We start from the raw sequence: 23,573 nt of genomic DNA, 5'->3' as shown, positions 1-23,573 counted from the left end.
GAGGGCCAAAGTTTGGGGATGCCTGATAAACCAACTGCAAACATTAGTTAATGAGCAACCTTTATCCACAGTTGATAAACCGTTGTTGTTGTTGTTGTTGTTGTTGTTGTTGTTGTTGTTTGTATTCTACCCTCTACCCACAGGTCTCAGGGTGGTTCAAGCTGCTGGGTTCACATGTAACACTAAGCCATGGTTTAGCATTATATGTGAACCAGACCAATATGTTTATCACATAATCCCTACTGGATTACATCATGCAGTGAAAATAACCTTTCAGATTTTTTTTAAAAAATGCTCCCAAGCAACAACAAATTGGAGGAGGAACAGCCACAAATAGATGTAAATAAATGCATAGGAATGTATGTAAGGTAGGGATTTTTCACATGCATCCTCCCAGAAATGGCAATGCTCAGTGAGCCTCCTGAAATTCTAGTGCTAGACTGGAAAAACCACACAAATAAAGGAAGTCATAGCAGAAGAAACCAACATCAGATATCAGATATCTACACTACATGACACCAGGGAATCTAAAATAGACAATTCATGATGAAGAAAGCATTAGCGGTAAAATGCATCTTCTTATGAGTCCTGGTCACTATAAGAAGTAAACATTTCGGCTTGAGCAAGCTAAACATGCCCTTCACAGGAGCAGACAGGAGGACATGGCAGAGTAACTCTGACTGATATGGTCCTTATCGGCCAATTACACCTGTTTTATGGCCTCTCTGTGCTTTAAAAGAACAATGCATTGCCCAAACACTTTCCAAACAGAATTGTCTTCAGTGTCAATGTTTAAAACATTTGAATATAAGATAACCCTCCTCATTCAATTACTTTGTACCCTTTAAAATAAAAATAAAGCAGAGTAACATTGACAACTGGAGGGCCATTTCAGAGGTGCCATTCCAGATCCCATCTCTAAATGATAAATGCCTACCTCCTTTGTGTTTCCTTACCGACGAAACAACCAATGCGGAAAGGCCCAAACACTGGGAAGTGTGAACTCTCCCTTTTAAGCATTACATGTATGGACTACTAAAGGTTCAGAAAAGGGAAACTAAAATTACCAAAAGGAAGGAGCAGCTCCACCTACGAAGAAAGGTTGGAGTGTTTGGGACTACGTAAAAGTTATCCTATTTCTCCTGGCCTCCTGCAACCTTCTATTTCCACGCCAGTTTTTTCCAAAGCTGACACACAATAAAACCATTTTGTTGTATCTCCCCCACGTCCTCCCTCTTGTTCAAAAAAATGAGCTACCAGAGTATTGATTACACGCAATTGGGAGTGCAATTGGGCAAACTCAAGAGGTGAGTGCTAGCCATTTTCCTGATAAGGAACGGCACAGAAAATTAAAAGCATACATATTTGTAAGCAGCTGTTGTGAGACCGTTCATTAGTGCTCCTGTTAAGGATCACCTTCAGGCTACGTGTGAAACTTGATCACCGTTCAGGACTGAGCTATCTGCACAGCTGTCAACCTAAGCCGGCCCAATACAATAGCACAGGCATGTCCAACAGGTAGATCGTGATCTACTGGTAGATCACTGGATGGATGTCTGCGGTAGATCACTGGTAGATCATTGGCTCCTTCCAAAAAAGCTGAACAACTGTGGCTCCCCTAAAAAAAGCCCAACATTTTACCTCCTCCCTGAAAAAACTCAACAACTTTCACCTGAAACCCCCCCCCCAAAAAATGGGCCTTCCTCCTTCCTAAAAAAAAGCTCAAGCAATTTTGACCCGAACCCCCCAAAAGGGGGTAGATCACTGCCAGTTTTTAACTCTGTGAGTAGATAGCAGTCTCTTGGGAGTTGGCCACCCCTGCAATAGCAGTATAAACCAATCACTGTGCAGAAGTGAAGTAACAGTGTCATTCTCTGCAAAGTTAAAACCACACCAGGTGTGATAGGCAAGAGCAGCAAGGCCTCTATCGGCAACTGGCAGGAGGCAGAAATCCCCACACACACACCTGTTATCCAGTGGCGTTGGATGATTGCCAAGATACAGCTGCTTTAAAAAATTTCTGTTGTTACTGTTGTGCATCACTCGCTGCCAATGATGCTTGGACTGCATTAGCACACCCAGGCATGGCAGCTTGGCAAGGCGTGGGGAGACTACTGTACACAGACCAGCAAATATTGGCAGAGAAGAGAGATCAAAGGCAGCGTTGGACAAGGGGCTGGAAACTTGGATAGGAAGCCAGCCGTTCTGTGCCCCAGGCTGAGAGCACAGGAAGCCAGTAAAAAGGTTTGACAATAATAATAAAAAGTCAAAGATTGCTGGAGCACTGTTGGAAATGCGAAGTGAATATACCCAAAAAAGTGGGAAGGATCTCTACATTTGTACACATAATATTACTTACCTGTAATCAATGACATAGGCAGACAAAAACAAACAAACAAACAAACCAGACACCATTTTCAAGATAATGTCCCAAATTCACTACAACTGTGGGGAAATGCTTGTTCCGAAGAGTAGAATTGTGGACAATATAAACTTGCAATACAGCAGTCAAATGCTGTGGGAGGAAGACCCTGAAAAGCAATTAATTGATCACCGAGCATGAAAAAGATGATATACTTACACAAATGACAGTTCACTTAAAAAAAAAATACTTTGGCAGGACAGGAAGCTGCTGTTTTGCCAGATTAAATCCTTCAAAGATTTGCTCTCCTGCTAAGCTCTCGCAATCAGCTTTCTTAGGTTTTTATAACAAAGCAGCCATAGGCGAATGATTCAGTGAGCAATTACGGTGCGAACAGGAGCCTGGTCAGCACAGTCAATATCTGTATTTGTTAAGGCTTCCTTTAAAAGGGAACAAAGGGGGTGAAATAATAAAATATTGATTTTTATTTTTATTTTAGTCCAAAGGCAGAGTTCATCATCCTGTGCCATATACCACATGAAAGAAAACCTTGATCTAAAACTGTCTCCCTGTCTCAATTTAGAAGGAGCCGAATTAAAATGTGTCAAATGAAAATATCAACAAATACTAGGAGATGCCAAGCAAGTAAAAGAGAGGAACACCAACAAACATGAGAGCAAGAGAGGCAATTTAGTACCATTAAGAAATTTGATTCTTTCTTTTTTTAAAAGCCAAGTATGCAAAGCTTCCAAGGGAGAAAAGAAAATGCACCACACCCCAAAGATAGAGAGCTATTCAAACATCGGAGAACTGAATCTGACAGTTTTTCATTAGTTGAAGCATTGCTGGGAGAGGGGCAGTTAATTTTGCCAGAATTGTTTTCATTTTGATTTTGCAGGCCTTTCCTGCCTCTCACAGAGGCTATGAATGAATGGACAACATCATCTCAGTGCCATAGCCCCGAGGGCAGATTAAAACATCTCTCTCTCTCTTTTCCAAATGCTTATTTGCAGAGCTCACAATTAATTATTCCTTTCTTTGAATGCAGTGTTTATTTTTCATTATTATTATTATTATTATTATTATTATTATTATTATTATTATTATTATTATTACTAGCTGTACCCTGCCACACGTTGTAGTGGTCCCTCCCCCCAATCGGTCGGCATATCCCTGTGACTGTTTTGATCCTCTTTCCTGTACCCCCTCCTCCCCCCACCCCTCAGTTCATCCCTGTGACTCCCCCCACCCTGTATCCCCCCCCCCCAGTTCATCCCTGTGACTCCTGGGGGGGGATCCAGTCTACCTCTGGTGGGGGTGGTGGGGTTGTCGGTGTCGGTTTTTTACCTGTCTTAGGTGAGTTCTATCCAATGTAAGTGTATGGAAACACTCCTGTAGGGGAATGTGAGGTTGTGGCCAAATTTGAGAAGGATTGGGTAAGCGGTTTCGGAGAACATTGTGCTTTAGCAAACATGGACCTTCTAATATATATATATATATATATATATATATATATATATATATATATATATGTATATATGTATATGTATATATATATATAATTATTAGAATTTATATACCGCCCTATACCCGAAGGTCTCAGAATAAAATCAAACTATAATACCACAAAATACATAATCAAAATAAAAACAACAACCCGATAACAGCCCCACCCCTGGCAAAAAAAAAAAAAAATGCCCACCACATTTAAAAAGGGCATAAGATGTCAATCGGATCAATCAAAGACCTGCTTAAAAAGGAACAGTTTTTTGCCTGGCACCTAAAGGTGCATAATGAAGGCAGCAGGCGAATTTTCCTGGGGAGAGCATTCCACAGACGGGGAGCCACTGCAGAGAAGGCCGTTCTCGTGTTGCCACCCTCTGGACCTCTCATGGAGGAGGCACACAAAGGAGGGCCTCAGAGGATGATCTCAGGGTCTGGGTTGGTTCATATGGAAAGAGGTAGTCCTTGAGGTATTGGGCTCCTGAGCTGCTTCAAAACCAGCACTTTGAATTGGGCCCAGAAACTAATCGGTAGCCAGTGCAGTCGGACCAGGATCAGTGTAACATGCTCAAATCGCCTGGCTCCAGTGAGCAACCTGGCCGCTGAATTCTGAATTAGGTTTGAAAGTTGCAGATAGGGCTGAACACGTGGCAAACAATGAACCCCAACAAGAGACAACGAAGTTGCCAACTTCTGCATCGGATTCCCAAAGAGAGCAACTGTTTGGACCTTCCAGGATATCAGTCCAACTGAACCCTCCCTCCAAATTCAAAATATCAACTCCTTTCTTTTCCCACACACCCCTATACAGAGCACTGGTCTCAAACCCTGCTCTCGCAGCTAAACATATCCAGTCATTAGCTGGAGGAAACATCTATCAACCATTCTGGAATATTTTCCAAGTACTCAGCCGAACACAAGGATGTTAACTGACCCAACAGACAAGAAGGTGAGGATGCCCCTCATTAGAATCATCTCCCTTTGGCTATCTGATTGGCTCTGTAGCACCACAACATCGCCATATTTACAGTGTGATTCCAGATTGGCAATGGCTGGCATTATAGACCTGTTGGGGGGAAGCAACACAATAAGAATGGAGCTGATGCAGGCGCTATATTTGGACTAGGACCAAATAATGTGAAAATAATGGGAAAAGAACACTCACTCAGAGTGCTATGGGGAGACATTGTTCCCTCTGATAAGCTCACTTTTCAACTTAAGCATTCAGCCTAGCAGTAAATATTACGGCTGCCTTGCCATCCCTTCTCCCCGTCAGTCTCACCTAACTTTTCTCTGCGCTGTTCAGCAGCTGCTGTGATTTTATTGAGCCACATCTCCAGAGCTGTCAAAGAAAGTCAACCGTCAGCACAGACCTGCAGGTTCTGCAGCAAAGTTATGCTCTGAGCGTGTGGCAAAATGCTGCAACATATGAAGTTTTTCAACACAGACAAAAAGGCCTACAAACATTAGTACCAAAGGGATGCACTTAAAATTAAATAAATCATGAATGGCAGGTTTCTTGCATCTGCGTACAGTGGTACTTCCAGTTACGAATGGGATCCGTTCTGGAGGTCTGGCTGTATCCCAAAGTTTTCGCAACCGGAGAGACAGCTTCTGCGCATGCATGAGCGGCGAAACACTTCCGGGTTTGCCGCTTTCGCAACCCAAAGTTTACGTTACCTGAGGCTAACGTAACCCGAGGTTCCACTGTACTTGAGAGCATCATTATATAGGAGCAAAGCTGTATGGGTCCACTCTGATGCCCAAAATACTGCTTGCAACACTTTATTATTCAAGGGTTCTATTCTGCACTCTTGTTATCCCTTATTCTGTGACGGCAGCGCCCTTTTCATTGTGAAACCCTCGCTATCAAATTATCTACTTAGAAAGATGTGCAAGACCGCTTCCTCCCCTATATTGCTTTCAGTGAGAGGTGAAAACTGTTAGGATCTCCTACTCACGAGTATGTGGCATGTTCTCTCCCTCCTGGCCGATCGTTCGGGAGCTTCAAAAGCTTTCTCCAGTCCAAACATCACAGCGACTGATGCCAACTGACATCAGCACACTCAGGGATCTGCAGAGTGTTCGCAATTGCGTAACAGAACTCAGCAACTCAGCATTTTTGCTAATCTACTTTTATTTACATATAAACACACACGGAGCACTGCAACACGACTCCCTCTCTCTCTAGCATCAGACAGCAAAGAGAGAGAACAAAGGCCAATAGTCCCACTTCACAGCACACAGTAATACAAACATCCTGTCTTCGTCACTTCCCACTCTGTGGAGTCAAAACATACACCATCATGTGATAGACAAAAATCCCATGACTGCAGACACGGGCAATGAATCTCCAACAAAAACTTCCCTATTTTCTTTTTAAAAATATATATAACAACTGGTGGTCATAGAATGATCGAATTGCAGAGTTGGAAGGGACCCCAAAGATCATCTAGTCCAAACCCCTGCAATTGCCGCATAAGGGGATCAAACCTGCAGCCTTGGCATCATCAGCACCACACTCTGTTATGCGTCCTGCTGTTTTAGCTTTGACGTCTATAGCACACATTTGCTTTGTAAATGGTTCCTAAGATTAGATTTACCGCCATAATTTGGTTTGATTCTTTCATTGAAAATGCTCTCTGGAATTGGAAAAAGGAAAGCAATTAAAATATTCTAAACAAAGCAGTAGGAATTTTGAACAACGTACTTCAAAAATAAGGGCCTCCTCCCCCGAATTACTTTGGCATCCACCTGATTTATAAAGCAATAAGTAGCTAGATGCATATCTGGAAATAAGCTATTTTTCTAGATTAATTACATGCCCACCCTTGGTGAATGTGATGAACTTTTCAAGTAAGCAGCATCAGTGATTTTGATAGATGAACTTGAAGACATGAAGAGAAATTGGTTCTCTCTCTCTCTCTCCCTCCCCCGCCACCCCCGCCACTCTCTCTCTCTCGCTCGCTCGCTCGCTCTCTCAGTGCCTTTCCCAAGTGCCTAAGAATGTAGAATATCAACTGAACATACTAACTTCATTATCATACGAATGTAACGCTGAAAACAAAGCAAATCTTGCACTTTGCATAAGCTATTTATTTGATAGCCCACCCCAGATTGAAATTTCAAATATGCATGCCAGTTTCTCAAAAACTATTGCAATGAATCAAATGTGGTTTTATGGCTGCAAAATGCAGCTCGGCCACTCTTCTCACACGACTCAATCGTCGTGCGCTAATCTAAAGCAGTCTGCCCCTATCTTGATTTTAATCTTTCCGTCTTGTACAAACGACAGCACAGCGCGAGACAAAAGAGAAGATCCTACAGCGAAACGTTAAAACGATTTCCAAAAGAATTCAAATTAATGGATTCAAATTAATGCGGAGATTAAAAGGAGGTTTTGCACTCAAACACCACCTTTCCAAGAGGAAATTAAGCTCTATGTGTTAAAACTGCTCCCTGCATTTTCACCATCCTTTGGTACAACTGACACCAAAAGTTTGGCTCCTCTTCCCCCCCCCCTTTTTGTCCATTTAATCAGGGAGACAGGTTTCAACATGAAAACTGAATAAAACCCATGTTCTGCCAAGTATGAGGTGTCTAATTTCCATGCAAAATGTTAAGCAAATAAAGGCAGTGGCATACATCTCTCATATATGAAAACGGGAGAAGCAAGAGTGTGGCTACAGCCGTCTATTTCTGATCTGCGTCAGTTTCACAGCTCCTAAGTACATTCCACCCAGTTCCACTTTAAGAGTTACTTAGAAATGAGGGGAATCAAGGCACTTCTTGCTTTCCAAATGATCATTAGCCTGGCAGAGGGGAGCTATATTTGGCTTACCAGAAGGAATAAGAGGGGGGAAATCAATTTGTGGAAAGAAAATGACTCCGTTAAAAGCAAGCAGCATTACTGGTAACAAGCCCTTGTCTGGAGCTTGGCCGGTAGCCAGATGTCCACTTGCTTGTGGGCCTGAGGCTGGAAGCACAGCCAGGTTGGCAAGATCCACCTGGCATCAAAGCTGCACATCAAAAGGGCGGGGAGGAACTTGGCATGCCAGTGTCTGTTATCTCATAGAAGCGTTTCTAGTAGAGAAAAGGGGGCAAGCGAAACAAAACACCAAATGTACACAGACGTGTACCTAGGGCAGGAGCCCAAGGCGGGAGAAGCAGAAATTAAACTGGAAATTATAACCAGAACAATCGGGACTAGCAGTGGTGTGCAGTCAGTGGACTAGGGGGGATTAGGCTAGTCCCCTAAATGTTCCCAGCAAATCAGAATATTAAAATATTAAAGCCTGGTGCCTACTTCCCAAAGCCCGGGAAGCTTCTGCCTTGCGTAGGGAGGGAGGTGCAATGCTTCAATGGGGACCAACAGCCCTCCCACCACCTTCCTAAAGCCCCCCCCCCAGCTTTGGGAAGGAAGCAGCAGGGCTCCAGCACACAGCACCCACTATTGGCCTTGTCCGCTCCATCTGTTGGAACCTGTCTTCACATGTAGGGGAAGTCCCTAACTCAACAAGGCTTTGAGACTCATCGACTACGCTCCCCTGGTTTAGCCAGTCAGTCGAAGCCATTTCCCAGGGCGTAGCCACTGTCACATGCTGACAATTTCTAGCAGCCACAGATGAGAGCTGAGTGCAGGGTAGGGACCAAAGGTGAACAAACTACCCCACAAGGAGCATGATGTATCCCCCACCAGAGGTACTACCCAATGCTCCCAATCTACTGACCCAAAAAAAAAAATTATTGCATGATGACATTTAGATCTGGCAGAATAAAGGTGTTCCTAAGTCATTAAATTCAGAAGCATTCCAGCAAATCAAAAGACCCCAGAACTAACAACTCAGGGTCCCAGCAGCATATTTTGTTTACATGATCAGTAATTATTTAAATTTCCATCCTAAATTTGTTGCACACAATTGAAGGGCAGGTTGAAGGTTGAATCATAGAATCATAGAGTTGGAAGAGACCACAAGGGCCATCCAGTCCAGCCCCCTGCCAAGCAGGAAATGAGATTAGTGACAACTTGTGAAAGAGACACCCAGATTAAGCAAGGAGTCTTTGAAGCCTTCATTCTCACGCTACTAGAACAACGTGGTCGGGACCTCAGGTGGGTGAAACAAATACTAAAAGTTGGCAGGAGCAAGGGCAAGGCGATTAATGAGCTTGCAACCCCATCTTTACTTAATGTGTTAAGCAAACTGCAAGCAAAACTCTTAATACCAAATAATAACCTCAGCATCCATGGATTGTGAAAAGATGACCAAAGCCTCTACAATAATGAAGGGCAGGGTCTGGGAATGGTCATAAATTCAAGTGCAATTTGTTATCCACTAGGCCCAGTGTTTCCCAACCAGTGTGCCTCCAGATGTTTTGGGACTACAACTCCCATCATCCCTAGCTAGCAAGACCAGTGGTCAGGAATGATGGGAGTTGTAGTCCCAAAACATCTGGAGGCACACTGGTTGGGAAACACTGCACTAGGCCATCCTTCACTGCATGAAAATTCAAGCACAAATTATAAAATCCTCCAATTTAATCCCCAAGGGCCTGAGCATCTCCGAGAGAGAAAATTTAATCCTTTCGCATCCTCTACATGCAAAGGCCTACAGCTTCCAGGATGAAAGATTCTGGTTAAAGCGTGGCATTTATTTTATTAATCATGTTGCATTTTGTAAATTACAGAGTTTTAATTTATAATAGATGGCATTAGGAAGCCCTCAAGCCCCATTTAATAACCTTGAGAATGAAATTCCCTTCCCAAAGTTTCCTTCAGTAGTTATTTCCCACATGCCTCTTTTAACTACTTGCTGCCCTTTAGCAGCCATGCCCTGATCATCTTGCCTTAGCCACAAGCAAACGAATTCACTGGCATGAGTTTTCAGGATGCTCATTTACACATCCCTACACACACTTGCATCACCAAGAGGCAAAGATGTATTGGCAACAGACAGCACAGCGAAGAAATGCCAACAGTTAATTCATTCAGATTAGCTCCTATTTGATTATTAATTTTCTACTCAGAGAGTACCCAACAGACAACACATATGCTCCAGAGTGAAATCTGTGCTGTTAACCAGTCCAAAGCCCAAAATGAAAAAAGATATTCAAGTGTACATTTTATCATCACAAAACTTCTACTGCCGAGGAAAGCATTACAGAACAGTATTCCCAATACATTCACTGAATAAGTGTGCCCGACATATCACTAGAAGTGTTGAAATATTTTAAAATTCAAAGCACACCAGTATTGTGCCTGACATAAAAAGAAGCCTACCTCATCCACTTAACAGAGTTACGATAGCTAAGAAAATGACTCTACCTGGAAAGATGTATATAGCATTGAAAGAGCAGCATAACTACAGATACAACACTTCATTAAGTTCGGTAATTATGGATATGCAATATGCACAGCTCAAGGACAGCAGGAGATGCTTACAAGGATGAGCAAGATGCGCTTTCTGTTCCAGTGTTTTCAAGAGTCAAAACTGAAACTAACTATCTGGATGATCCATAGCCTAAAAATCTAGAGGAACTGGGGTCTTACATGAGCTTCCTCATGACGGGCCCATAGAAACATGGCCCTCCCTGTCTATATGACCAGCCCTTCACCTTCATCCCTAAGTTCAACCCTAATTCCAACAATTTTGGTTGTCGCTTGACAGATAAATGTTGGATATTACCAGGAGCAGCTCTCATAAAGCACTGCCTCTTATATCAAACAATTAGATGTCTGTCTGGAAGGTACAATGACCTGTCTGTTGATCCACATGACTATAGTAATTTGTATCTCAGGCACCAGCACTCAAATGAATCTCTTAGACAGTGTGGTGTAGTGATTAAGAGCGGTAGACTTGTGATCTGGGGAACCGGGTTCGCATCTCCACTCCTCCACATGCAGCTGCTGGGTGACCTTGGGCTAGTCACACTTATTTGAAGTCTCTCAGCCCCACTCACCTCACAGAGTGTTTGTTGTGGGGGAGGAAGGGAAAGCAGAATGTTAGCTGCTTTGAGACTCCTTAGAGTAGTCATAAAGCGGGATATCAAATCCAAACTCTTCTTCATCATCATCCTTTTATTTTGACAATATTAGCTTGTGCCTGAACAACTCTCTCTCTCTCTCTCTCTCTCTCTCTGTGTGTGTGTGTGTGTGTGTGTGTTGATACGCACACACCAATCACCTCTTCATACATCTTATAAAGAAGAAGGGTGTCTATGACAGCTCATGCAACTATAAACCGATTACCTGCTAAAGTACTTTTTTTTATCATGAAGCCAAATGCACAGCTAACACCTTGATGATTTTGCCTGGCTCAAGCCACTGGCTTCCCTCTAAGGCTGGGAAATACTGTCTGCACATTTGGTATTGAAATTACGTTTGACATTTATGTGAGGAACCTGGGGGATTGTGAAGCAGCAGACTTTTCCCACATCAGTGCTGTGACAGCCAAGAAACCAGGGGAAGGGGAGGGATTGGCATAGTGAAAAGGCACACTTAAGAAAAATTATTAGAATTAAAAAAGAGGAGAAAAGACACCAGAGGGATATTCCCCCCCCCCCCAAGGTAAGCTTGCGCTCCCTTTGCACTGTCTGCAATCCAATTTAGAATTAAACCAATCACTCTGCATCTGAAAATTGTTGGGGATTGAACTACATTTCAAACTGTGAAATGCATTTCCCCAGTGGCTTTTTATGCCCGAACACCAGGAAACGTTCACCTGCTAACCTCTCGTAAGAACAAAATAGCAATTCATCAGAAGGTGGAAATTTGGCCCCAACAGCCAACAAACCCCCTCTTCTTAATGGGCCAGGCTTGATGCTGCACTGAAGACACCCATATTAATCAAGAACACCCACGACCAAGTCTAAAGATGAGCAGCTGCCCTTCCTTTTCTTCTCTCCCCAATTCATACCTCAGGGTTTTAAATTCCTTGGGGCAGGGATATAGCACTTCCTTCCTTTGTGCTTATATCCTGGGTGGCATGCTGCAAAACCAACACTATGCATGACGGGAGACATGCTCACAACTAGAAGCTGCCTTCTTTTTCCAACAACAGAAACTTATGCCAAGTTATAATGGACAAGATAGAATCTCGACCCAGAAGTCCTTCATCATACTCTCTGGGGGCTAGCTCTTCACTAAAAGAAAATGCTGCCAGAGTTATGTAAGTTATGTAAGAACAGCTCTTCTGAACAGTGAACATAGCTCACATGTACGCCCAACACATGCTCGAAAGCAGTTTCAATTCAAGCAATGCGCCAACATGTCAAATGTAGATCTGGCATAGGAGAAGGAAAAAGAAATATGTGCAATCCTTTTCCTAGAAGGTCATCTTTTTTATGTCTGGTATGTGCCAGGCCTACTACCCCATTTCCTGCAGGTTCACTATACAGTCATACCTCGGGTTAAGTATGCTTCAGGTTGAGTACTTTCAAGTTAAGTACTCCACGGACCCATCTGGAACAGATTAATCCACTTTCCATTACTTTCAATGGGAAAGTTCGCTTCAGGTTAAGTACGCTTCAGGTTAAGTACGGACTTCCAGAACCAATTAAGTACCGTATATGCTGGCGTATAAGGCGACTGGGCGTATAAGACGACCCCTTACTTTTCAAGTTAAAATATAGAATTTGGGATGTACTCCAGCCCTTTTTTGGCGGGGAGGGGAGGCTGTCTTCTCCAGCACTCAAGTCTGCAGCCGGGGAAATGGTGGTTTGTTTGTTTGCTTGCTTGCTTAGTTATTGAGAGGGGGAAAGAAGCCAGAGACAGGAGAGATAGAGAAGCAGAGACATCGATCAAAAGGAGGGAGAGGGAGAGGGAGAGGGAGGCAGAGACAGCAAAAGGGGGGGGAAGAAACCATAGAGAGGATAGCGATAGAGGGGCAGAGACATCGGAGGCTCACACAGCCAGCGAAAGACGCTGAGCAGCAGTGAAAGAGAGAGCGGAGAGAGAGACAACGAGGCTGGCTCAGTGAGCAAAAGGGGAATAGAAGCCAGGGAGAGGGAGAGAAACCATAGAGAGGATAGCGATAGAGGGGCAGAGACATCGGAGGCTCACACAGCCAGCGAAAGACGCTGAGCAGCAGTGAAAGAGAGAGCGGAGAGAGAGAGAGAGACGGAGAGATCCCTTTGCTTTGCGCTGACAAAAAGAGAAGAGGCAGCAGCTTGACACCAATGAAATACACAAAGCTGTATCTCTGCGCTGATCCAGGTCACAAAGCCATGAGGGAGCCATTCTCCCTGGCGGGGAGCAGCCCCCTCCCGAGCGCGCTTCTTTGCGTTCATATGGTCACTGCATACAGTGGGGATGCGGCCGTTTTTGAGCTCCCCCCACCGTATGCGGTGACTGCAGATTCTTGGACCCGGCGTATAAGACGGGCCCCCAACTTTTGAAAAAAATTTCCTGGGTTCAAAAGCCGTCTAATACGCCAGTATATACGGTACTTAACCTGAGGTACCACTGTACATTGATTATTGCCTTCATTTTATGGATCAATGGTCTCATTAGACAGTAAAATTTGTGTTAAACTGCTGTTTTAGGGGGTGTTTTTCATCGTCTGGAACGGATTAATGCACTTCCCATTACTTTCAATGGGAAAGTTCACTTCAGGTTAAGTACACTTCAAGTTAAGTACGGACTTAACTTGAGATACACACTGTAAATACTTCTGTCACGTTCCCCAGATATTTTTGTCAACCCACCCTGTCAGAATTATGACCAAGCAATAATTAGGAGAGGTTGTGTCAAGGGCACTGCCTAGTTACTGGAAGATCGTCTTTCTAAGACATGGGGATAAAGCCAAGCATTCTATGCTTTTCACTATCACTACATCCATCACTCTGCATCTTGGAGATTATTTAATTTTTTATCATCTGATGAAATTCAGGCCAGAGAGAGAGAGGCTTCCCGCCCCTAGACCATTTCCCTCCCGATTGTACTGCCTGGCTCTGAATTAACTGCAAGAGTAATGCCATAACATCTTGTGCTTAAACTTTAAAATAGAAGTGATGATCTAACAGCGCTTAAATGTCAATATCTACATTAGCAAGTAGTATCCATTATAATACGAGACGTCTGTATTAGATGGCCCCAAAAGTCGTCGCAAGGAAATAGCTGGGAAGTTCATGTAAAGTAGCAAATTAATAAAGTTCAGTGTTAGTATTTTATTTGTCCTCGCACTTCTTGGCAGTCACGATTCATTTTGTGAAGAAGAAAGAAAGATTTCATCCCAACAGGCCAAAAAGCAAGGAACAGAAAAGTCACTGAAGCAATAAAGAGCACTGGTTCACAGGCATGCATCTTTTTAAAAATAAAATACAAAAGCAGGAGGAGAGGGAAGAGAAGAAGAAAAAACCCTTTTCTTTAGGCAAGAAGAAAAACCAGAGTCCACAACAACAAAATGTATTTTCTCCAAACCACTTCCATGATAATTGCTTACAAATTATATTATTATGTTATCACTACACATAAAAATGCAAACAAGTTCTTTTGAGGAGAAAGGAAATGTGTTCTCCCAATTCAAATGCAGTTTAGATTCAAGGTTACCATTCTTGGAAAAGAAATGTCCTATGATTCCAGTAAACTCATGGGAGATTTCAGAACAAGGGCGTACTGCAGGCACTCAATTATCAGCCACCTTTTCCTCTTCCCTCCCCGACCCTTTACCCTTGTGTGTTGTGTTTCGTTTTGTGTTTTTTTAGATCATGAGCTTGAGGTTAGGAACTGTCTTGTTTTGATTGTATGTAAGCAACTCTGGGAGCCTTTTGGGCTGAAGAGGAGGCTACAAATGCTTTAAACAAACAAACAAACAAAAACAAATTATTTTACTTCTTGCTTGTCCACAGATAAGGCTGCACTGGAGGAGCTGCTCTGTTCTGAGCTTGCCTTGACCCTGAAGTGCTGGAAAACTTCTAGGAGTACGGAAATCTGGCTAGTTATGAAAATATTAGAAGCTAAATTATAGTACAGGTTTCGTGTGAGGTGGAAATACAGAGGTTTACCGCTGCCAGGAGCAGCAGTATAAAATATGTGAACAGCAATACAACCTGACTTAGCCAATGGAGGTGAGCTCAAGACAATGCGAATACAGTGGGGATATTGACAGTATTTGCAAAAACTAATATTAGTTTGGTTTTTGCTGAGATGTATATTTTACCATTCCCTCTTGCCATGAATGCCAAGAGCTACTAACAATCTGAAAAGACCTATTGGAGTATAACACGAAAGCACCTGTGACAGGTGGGTTAGTAAGGGAATTGTAGCAGGTATACCTTTGTCACAGTATTGCAGGTTTTTTTTAAATATATCTTTTTTTAAAACTCAGACATATTTAACACAACAGACAAGCACTGCCTCTATTGACCTGTTGTCATCAGCTGTTGAAGACTTTCCTCTTTCAACAAGCTTTCCAAGTGGAGATTTTTATCCCATTCAGTGCCTGTGCTGGATCTGAAAACATTTTTAATAATAATAATAATAACAACAACAACAACCTGGCGTGCTCTGTTCCATGGTGTCACGAAGAGTTGGATATGACTAAATAAATAAATAAATAATAATAATAATAAATTGTTTCCTGTTTGTTTTATTGTACCGTGAAATTGCTTCGAGATGTTTCATAGGAAGCAGTTAATAAATGAAATTAAGTAAATAATGAATACCCACACTGACGCAGCTAATAAAAAGGAAAAAAAAACAGGACATCCTATTATGAAGAAGTTTAACTTAGCTATTTTCTGATACAGTGGTACCTTGGTTTGCATATGTCTTGGTTTGCATACGTTTCGGATTATAAATACATCAAGCCCAGAAGAGTGTATCCTGGTTTGCAACCTTTTTTTTGGATTACAACCCTTTTTTTTTGGATTACGAACAAAAAATTTGGCGGGAGGCCCCATTGGCGAAAGCACGCCTTGGTTTACAACCTGTTTTGGTTTACACTCAGACCTCCGGAACGGATTATGGTACCACTGTATAAGGGAGATAAACTAGCAGCAATATGAGATGCAATTATTAAGACGCATGGAAGTAGTTTGGAGAAACACAGAAGAAGTGAGGAGGAGCCCTGTTTCTGGCTAGTTTCACAATGGAAGAAAATTGTATTTGAAACCAATTCGCTAATTGTGTACATGCATACACACACGTATGGAAGGGTGTGTGTGTGTGTGTGTGTGTGTGTGTGTGTGTGTGTGTGTGTACATGCATGCATTCATTTTTATAGATTGGTTACATCCTTTGTAGTAAATATCTCCGAATTAGCTGTGGGTGGTATATGACAGGATGCTTGCCTGAATGTAGAGCCGTTCTACCTATCCGGATGGACAGCTCATTGTCATGCTGCTGCTGATGGATGGGCTCCTGCTCATACTTCTCTTTCGCCACTCTTGAATCGTAGCTCAAAGCCAGTGCTGTGTGAGGAGGCTCAGGGATACCCTGGAAGGCAGAAAAACAAACGAGTAATCAGCCTGGATAGCTCAGTTGGTTTCAGCTTGGTGCTGATAACGCCAAGTTTGCAGCTTCGATCCCCGTATGGGACATCTTTGTATTCCTGCACTGCAGGGTTTTGGAATAATAATAACAATAACAATCATTTATTATTTACACCCTGTCCATCTGGCTGGGTTTCTCCCAGATGATCCTCAGGGTCCCTTCCAACTCTACGATTCTATGATTTCTCATCCATCTGTATTGCTATATTATTGTATTATTATTATTATTATTATTATTATTATTATTATTATTATTATTAACATATTGTGGCCCAATTCTATGCAGTTTTGTGTAGAATAGTAATATGACTATTCCAAGGTGGAACAGACCCCACTACAATGTTTATTAATTTATCTGTGTTACAAGTTTCAGCTGGTTGCTCTGCAGTGCGGATTTTTTTATTTAAAAAAACACCTTTGTTTAAGAGGTTGTCAGTACCCCCTTTGGATATGGACACATGCCTGGTTCACACATTATGGCAAACTACAGTTTAACAAATCACAAGCTAACCACAAGTTGTTATACAGATGATCAAGCAAACCATGTCTTGTATCTCCAGAGTTTGGTTCATTTTCCAGATGTTGTTGCCTTGTGCCTCTGTAGGTTGGTTAGCACCTGAGGTGGGGCGGCAAAACAAGCTATGGCTAAGTGTGCTGGGTTTGCATGTAATGTCAAGCCATAGTTGCTGTTTTAAGAAAAAAAAGGTTTGTAAGCAAACCAAATAAGCTCGCCATTTTATTCATCCCATTTATGTGGCTTTTGTATGTTTTAAAACACATATTTTATAAGAAAAACAAATGATTTCAGATTAGGCTTGTTTACTAGTTTAAGAAACCAGGCGACCAAGTTTCACGATGGCATCAGAAACATCAGGACATTTCTCGATGGCAAAAGATTAGTCACTGTTCTCTCTGGGAAAAAATGAGGAGTGAACTCAACCACAAATTAGCATTCGTCTCCATTTCTTTACTGTTCTCTTTTTTTGAGGAAATGGTTGCAATAATCACAACATTATGAATTTTGTCAAACATTCAGTAAAGGGAAAATAAATATGAAATATAAAAAAGGTCAAGAAATCGTAACATCAGCTATATAACTGGTGGCATCTGTGCTGTCTCTAGATCCCATTATCTAATAAATGTTCCTCATATGACCTGGCATTTATCCAACTTGGACACTTTCCCATACCCTTTCATCAGCCAATTTCACCATTTTTGCAACAGCCAAATCACTTAAATACTGATTACATCTAAGTCTTATTACTCTTCCAGTACTAAGTTATGTCAGTTTTTGCTGATATCAACAGTAAATATACAGTCAACTCCTGCTGCTCCCTCAGGACAGAATCTTTGAGATAATCCAACAAAAGAACTAGTAAGTCGTAGCAAAGTACTGTACAAACTATGCTGCCCTTTAACACTAAATATGTGCCTCATGTTCATCATATAGTGGGAAAGGAAGTCTTTCTGGCAGGATGATATAAATGTAGCATCTCTGAGACAATGGGTCATCCTTGGGGTTGTCACTCCCAGATCCAGACGGGGGCAAAATAACCTGTCTCCCTGCCCATCCCCTTTGGGTAGACCAGTAGGATATCTATCTATTACTCACACGGAAGCATAGGCTAAGGGCAAAATAGTAATTTAAGACAGCTCATCCTCACACAACTGTGCACACCATATCCACTGGAGAGAAAAAGAACAAAGCAAATATATACGCTGAACTATTACGGTAGAAACAGAGATGCTTGCTAAGGTCACTTTGGTTTTGTTTGTTTGTGTGGTTAGCGATGAAGAGCAACATTCTACTCTCTTCATCTGCATAATGTACTCTGACTGATAGTATTCATGCTAATCACATATTTGCTAGGCCTTTTTAAACACTGTCTAATCAGGATGCTGTCTCTGCTTCTATTAAGCCAGCAATTAGAAAACCGAACTGGAGAGAGCAGATATTTATCATTGAATGGTTTGTTTTTATTTTTAACCAAGAATACCCTGTCCTTGCATTCTTTGTCACCAAAAACATCCTCGTCTGACACCAAATAGACCTTCAGCAGCACCTGTATAATGTCAATTCCCTATCGCATAACGCAGGGAAGCTATCCCAAACGCACGGATTTACATGTAAGAAGCCGGCACAGGTAACTGGGGCCAAGTCTATGGCAACATCCATGGGACCTGAAACAAAGCAAAACAAAACAAAAACCATCTTGCATTGCATCCCCAGCCTCTAAGAGTGTGTCCTGTCCTGTGCTCCGAACAGCTGAGGATGGAAGACTTCTAGTGCAATTCAGCTCTCCCAGGTGGGAAGAGGAGTTTCATGAAGGGGAGAAAAGGACACCTTTTCCTTTCTACAGAAACACCCCAGTTTCATGGTCCCCTCTGATTCAGGACTCAGAAGCCCTTGAGGATGAAGAGTCCCCTAAAGGGAGATGGGGGGATGAGATTATGCTGCAAAGCCTGATTGATGGAGCATCCCCTACCTCCAGGGGTACCCACACCTGAAGAGGCAGGTAGCTCCCAACCTGTGGACGATGAGGTGGACTAAGGGGCATGACCTGCTTCTGCTTTTCTGATCTCTCTCTCTCTTTCTCAGGTATTTTTGCATCCAACTCTTGCAAAAATGAAGCATACCCTTACAATATACCATACTATGTTTTTCCTTTCTTGCAAAAATGAAGCATACCCTTACAATATACCGTACCATATTTTTCCGTTCTTGCAAAAATGAAGAATACACTTACAATATACCATATTTTTGCGTGTATGAGATGCCCTGTGTATAAGATGCCCCCTATTTTGGGGGGACTCAAATTTAAGAAAATGGGGGGAGACGACTATCCATGTATAAGACAACCCCCGTTTTTAAACATTCTTTTAGAGTAAACAAACAAACAAACCTAGTCTTAAACACAGAAAAGTACGGTACGTGCACACTTTGAACATTACATTCAAAGTAAGGTGACACTTAAATCTTCCCCTCTGTGGCTTCCGGTGTCACCTACACAGAGGTCCAGGCTTTTTGCGCTGAAGCCCAATCTGATCTGATTAGTACAGAAATAGAAGCAATAAAGAGATGCAAGCCTATTTCCAGTTGCTTACTGGCAGCAGGGAGACATCCTGACCCGACTGAGAGAGAAGCAGAGGGAACTTTGGCAAATCTGAAAGACTCTATGACCTCCAGCATGGCATTCCGTTTAATCCAGCTGCGATAGCTCTGAATCACTCAGAGGCTGCTCCCTATGTAGAGCCTAAAATTAGCATGTGTCGGTGGGTTAAAACAGGCATTACGAAAGGGGAGAATAAAGTTACATTAAATTGGCTTATCTGGCTAATTAGAGCTAGCAGAAATAACCATGGGGAGTTGGGGACATTTGCGAACGCTTGGCAAACAATAGCCTTTGAGAGAAGATATCTCCGCAGCTGGGTGCAGATGTTGTATATGGCACAAGATGGTCCCAGCAAGCTTGTTTCATGTTGTGTCACCACCAGGGTGCACATACAATCCTTCCTGCCCTCATAAAATGGCTGTGCTGATGCTAACAGATGCTGCTTGCATTTTTAGTCTTACTACTGCAGCAAAGCTTGCTAATAATAGGAGCACACTGTTATACAGGGCTAGAAAGAAAAATTATATTTCCTCAATTAAAAAAAAGCAATGTTTTTTCGCCATGTTTACACTGGTCCATATTTTTCAACTCTGACACAGATCACAAAAGGGGGAAAGCGTGGAACAAGTTCAAACGTTACTCGGTTGAACTGACGGCTCCTATTCTTGCTGTACTTTTACTATGGTTGTGTTAGTTTGCTTTAATTAGTATGGCTACTGTTATCTACTTTTCTTATTAGGCACTCTGGGCTCCAAAATTAGAGGGATGGATACCCTTTACCATGATGCTGTGGGAACCCAAACACCATGGCCATACTTCAAAAGCAAAGCCATGCCTCAAAAGATTTGAACACCACCAGAAGCCATTTTCTCAATATATTTTTGGTCCCTTCTGCGGGCAGGAGTGGGAAGGCAGAGTAGAAAAGTGTGTGTGTGTGTGTGTGTGTGCACGCGCACGCACACACGCACGCACCAGTGGCAGACCTACGTTTTGGGGTGCCTGAAATCTGAACTGTTATGGGGGCCCCTTCGCAATCAGCAACAAGGTCTGAGCAACCACTGTTACCTTCTTCAATGGAGTTGTTCCATGGCAGATCACCACACCTTTTCAAATTCTGTGCTACTGACTCTCAAACTTTGGGATTGTTACAATATAAACAACAACAACAACAACAAAATCAACTTGAGCTGTGAGACTCAAATCTGCTAGGCCCAGACTTTTTAAGCAAAGTAGACTGAAGTCACTCCTGGGGCCCCTCCAGGATTATGGACGCTGAAGATGAAGCTTCATTCGTTTCATAGTAGAACCACCCCTGGTTTGCATGCTTACTGGTCACCATTCTGAAGTGGTCACTAAAGGATAGGGAGGGTCCTGTTCATACAATATGGCTTCCAAATGAGTAACGACAGTCAGCAAATTGTACTGGTGCAATATTCACACATGATGGTTGTGTAAACCATCTTACCGTACTTACCTGGAGGAGTGTACACATGACAATTACACAAAACCTTCACTTCCCAGGATTTTTCTCAAGTGCCAATGGTTTACTTGAATATGTGGAATTAATGGGAACAACTGAGGGTTTTGGAAATGCCTGGAGTACAATGTTTGCAGAGGGGGAAGGCATTCAATCTCTCCAACTCTGTGCGGGGAGCGAGGTGGTTTATGGTGGTCTCTGCAACAGCGTGTGTTTGCTGGTGCTATTTTAAATGCTGCATCTCCTGCCCAAAGCAGCCATGCTCATACCAACAGATTTTACTTTTATTAGCAATAATATATCCTTCCAAAATAGAATCATAAATCCAATCTACAATTGTTCAGCATCGAAGAAACAAAATTACCAGCATATTTCCCAATAAAAATTTTATTTTAAAGATATGCATACACTTGGTTAGATGCATTCAGCTCGGGTACATTTACCCACCAACTGCCATCGAGATTTTGTTAAAACAGAAGGGTCATAACAATTAAAACAGGGTTGCCTGTTCACATGTCAAAAAGAATAATTGGGAAGAGGGAGGAGGGCACCAGCAATCTCATTTAGTAACAAATTCAGACCAGTGCAGAGGGGTTTTTGCACTTTTTTTTTACTAAAGTAAAAAATCATTACATAAAAGGCTGAGTGGGGAAATTAGCTTTGCCTTCATTTTAACTTTCCAATCCCATTTCATTTATCTCTCATCTGCTTTTGTAGTGCGGGAATGAGGCCCTTGTTATGCCAAGTGAAGTCTTGTCTAATGGATATTGTTACTCAACTTGGAAAGGGGGTTGTGTCGCTTCTGCATTCCAAAGAATGCCTCTAGCACTCTTGGGATGATATAAGTGCTATATATTATTGATACTGGAAACCTTTGCACAAACCTTTATGTTCACTCTTCCCAAACATGAACACAGATTCTGAATTTAGCCCTAGAGATCATCCTTATGAGAATCATAGTCCAAGCCTTTAAGACCTATTTTAAATGAAATTCTGTCTCCACATTTCAGCCAGCAAAATAATATTCCACAGACCATCTAGATGCAAAGGTTTCTAAACCAAATGTTTTCTCATTCACAGAAGTGAAAAGGGAAGGAACTCTCCTCTAGTCATCCGAAAGACTTCTAGTTCTTTGAAAGACTTCCCATAATACTAAAATCAGTGTCTAAGGTGCACGGCTAAAACAAAATGTAAGTTTATAGCTCCCTTGTTCCCTTTTGCAACCCGCTTTCCAGCCCCAAATCATGCTTAACAAGTTTGAAAGCAATTCAGGTGAGAGGCAAGTTGTCAATTCTCTAGAAGAGCATAGCAGAAAGGAGCATATTCTCATTTCACATGGCTGGTAGTTTCTAGTATCAATAATATATAGCACTTATATCATCCCAATAGAGTGCTAGAGGCATTCTTTGGAATACAGAAGCGACACAACCCCCTTTCCAAGTTGAGTAACAATATCCATTAGACAAGTCTTCACAGAGAAGGAAAGCGAGATCAGAGATTTACAAGGGGAAGGGAATGGCTTACAGGAGCTTTAAGAAGCCTTGAAAGGCCGGGCCTGGTGAAGTCATCTTCTCCCAAGTTTGGTTTTTCTGATTCCCTTCCCCCGCAAAAGAAAGGCCTGCAGACAATAGCCCAGTTTTCAAAATATCATTACTTTTGCACTGCTTTTACACAATATAATCAGGACGTTTTTCCTAGGTAAGACAAGAAGGGTGAGGGTTGGGTGGGGAAAAGGGCTGTCTCCTCATGTTGAGATCCTCCTACGTCACATAACACTGCCAATACATAAATCTGGAACACGTGGTGATGCATGGAAGATCACTTTTATTCAATGGTATCATTGCTGCAGTACTGTCCTGATTTCTTTACTTCAAAAGAGTGTTGCTCTCTTCCTTGGTCGATGTTTTCTTTTCTTTTTTACGGTATCTCAATGAGTTTTATGTGGAAAACAATAACACTTGTTTCCACAGATCAGTAGCTACATGGGCAAGATGGTGACTCCAGAAGAGAAATTTGAACTGGCATGTTCAGTTGTGCCGTCAATCTACTTTAATGAATTATAATTATCCCTTGAACAGTGTCTCTTTTCATAGAATCAGTGAATTGGGGAGTTGGAAGGGCCCTCACGAGTCATCTAGTCCCAGCCCCTGCAATGCAGGAATCTCAACTAAGGCATCCATGGCAGATGGACATCCAACCTCTGCTTAAAAGCCTCCAAGGAAAGAGAGTCCACCACCGCCCTAGGGAGTCTGATCCACTGTCTAACAGTTCTTACATGAGAAAGTTATTCCTGGTGTTTTATAAGAATATCCTTTCCTGCAACTTCAAGCCATTGGTTTAGGTCCTACCCTCCAGAACAGAAGAAAAGAAGTTTGCTCCATCTTCCATGTGGCAATCCTTTAGATATTTGAAGATGGCTATCATGCCTCCTCTCCTCTTTTTCAGGCTAAACATACCCAACTCCCTCAGCCATTCCTCATAAGGCTTGGTTTCCAGACCCTTTATCATCTTTAGTTGCCCTCTTCTGCACCACATGCTCCAGCTTGTCAATATCCTTCTTAACTTGTGGTGCTTTTTTTAGAGACAGAAAAAAGAAAGGTAGCTTATTTTGTTGATGGCATTGAGCACA

At 42.3% G+C, this 23,573-nt stretch overlaps 1 protein-coding gene across 5 annotated transcripts in view; it reads right to left on the bottom strand.

Annotated features, from left to right (window-relative positions):
- The window catches only part of SLC39A11 (solute carrier family 39 member 11), a 266,928-nt gene that overhangs the window by 169,039 nt on the left and 74,316 nt on the right, over positions 1-23,573 (bottom strand). For 4 of the 5 annotated variants that reach the window (XM_035104080.2, XM_035104081.2, XM_035104083.2 and 1 more), the window contains one exon: positions 16,154-16,298. In XM_035104080.2, coding sequence (XP_034959971.2) covers positions 16,154-16,298 — 145 coding nt within the window. The remainder of the gene's footprint in view (positions 1-16,153; positions 16,299-23,573) is intronic. The other variant, XM_060271959.1, reaches the window with a different exon arrangement.

This window comes from Zootoca vivipara, chromosome 2, assembly GCF_963506605.1.
Source record: "Zootoca vivipara chromosome 2, rZooViv1.1, whole genome shotgun sequence".
In the NCBI taxonomy this organism is placed as follows: Eukaryota; Metazoa; Chordata; class Lepidosauria; order Squamata; family Lacertidae; genus Zootoca; species Zootoca vivipara.
This window is presented reverse-complemented; position numbering and strand designations above follow the sequence as displayed.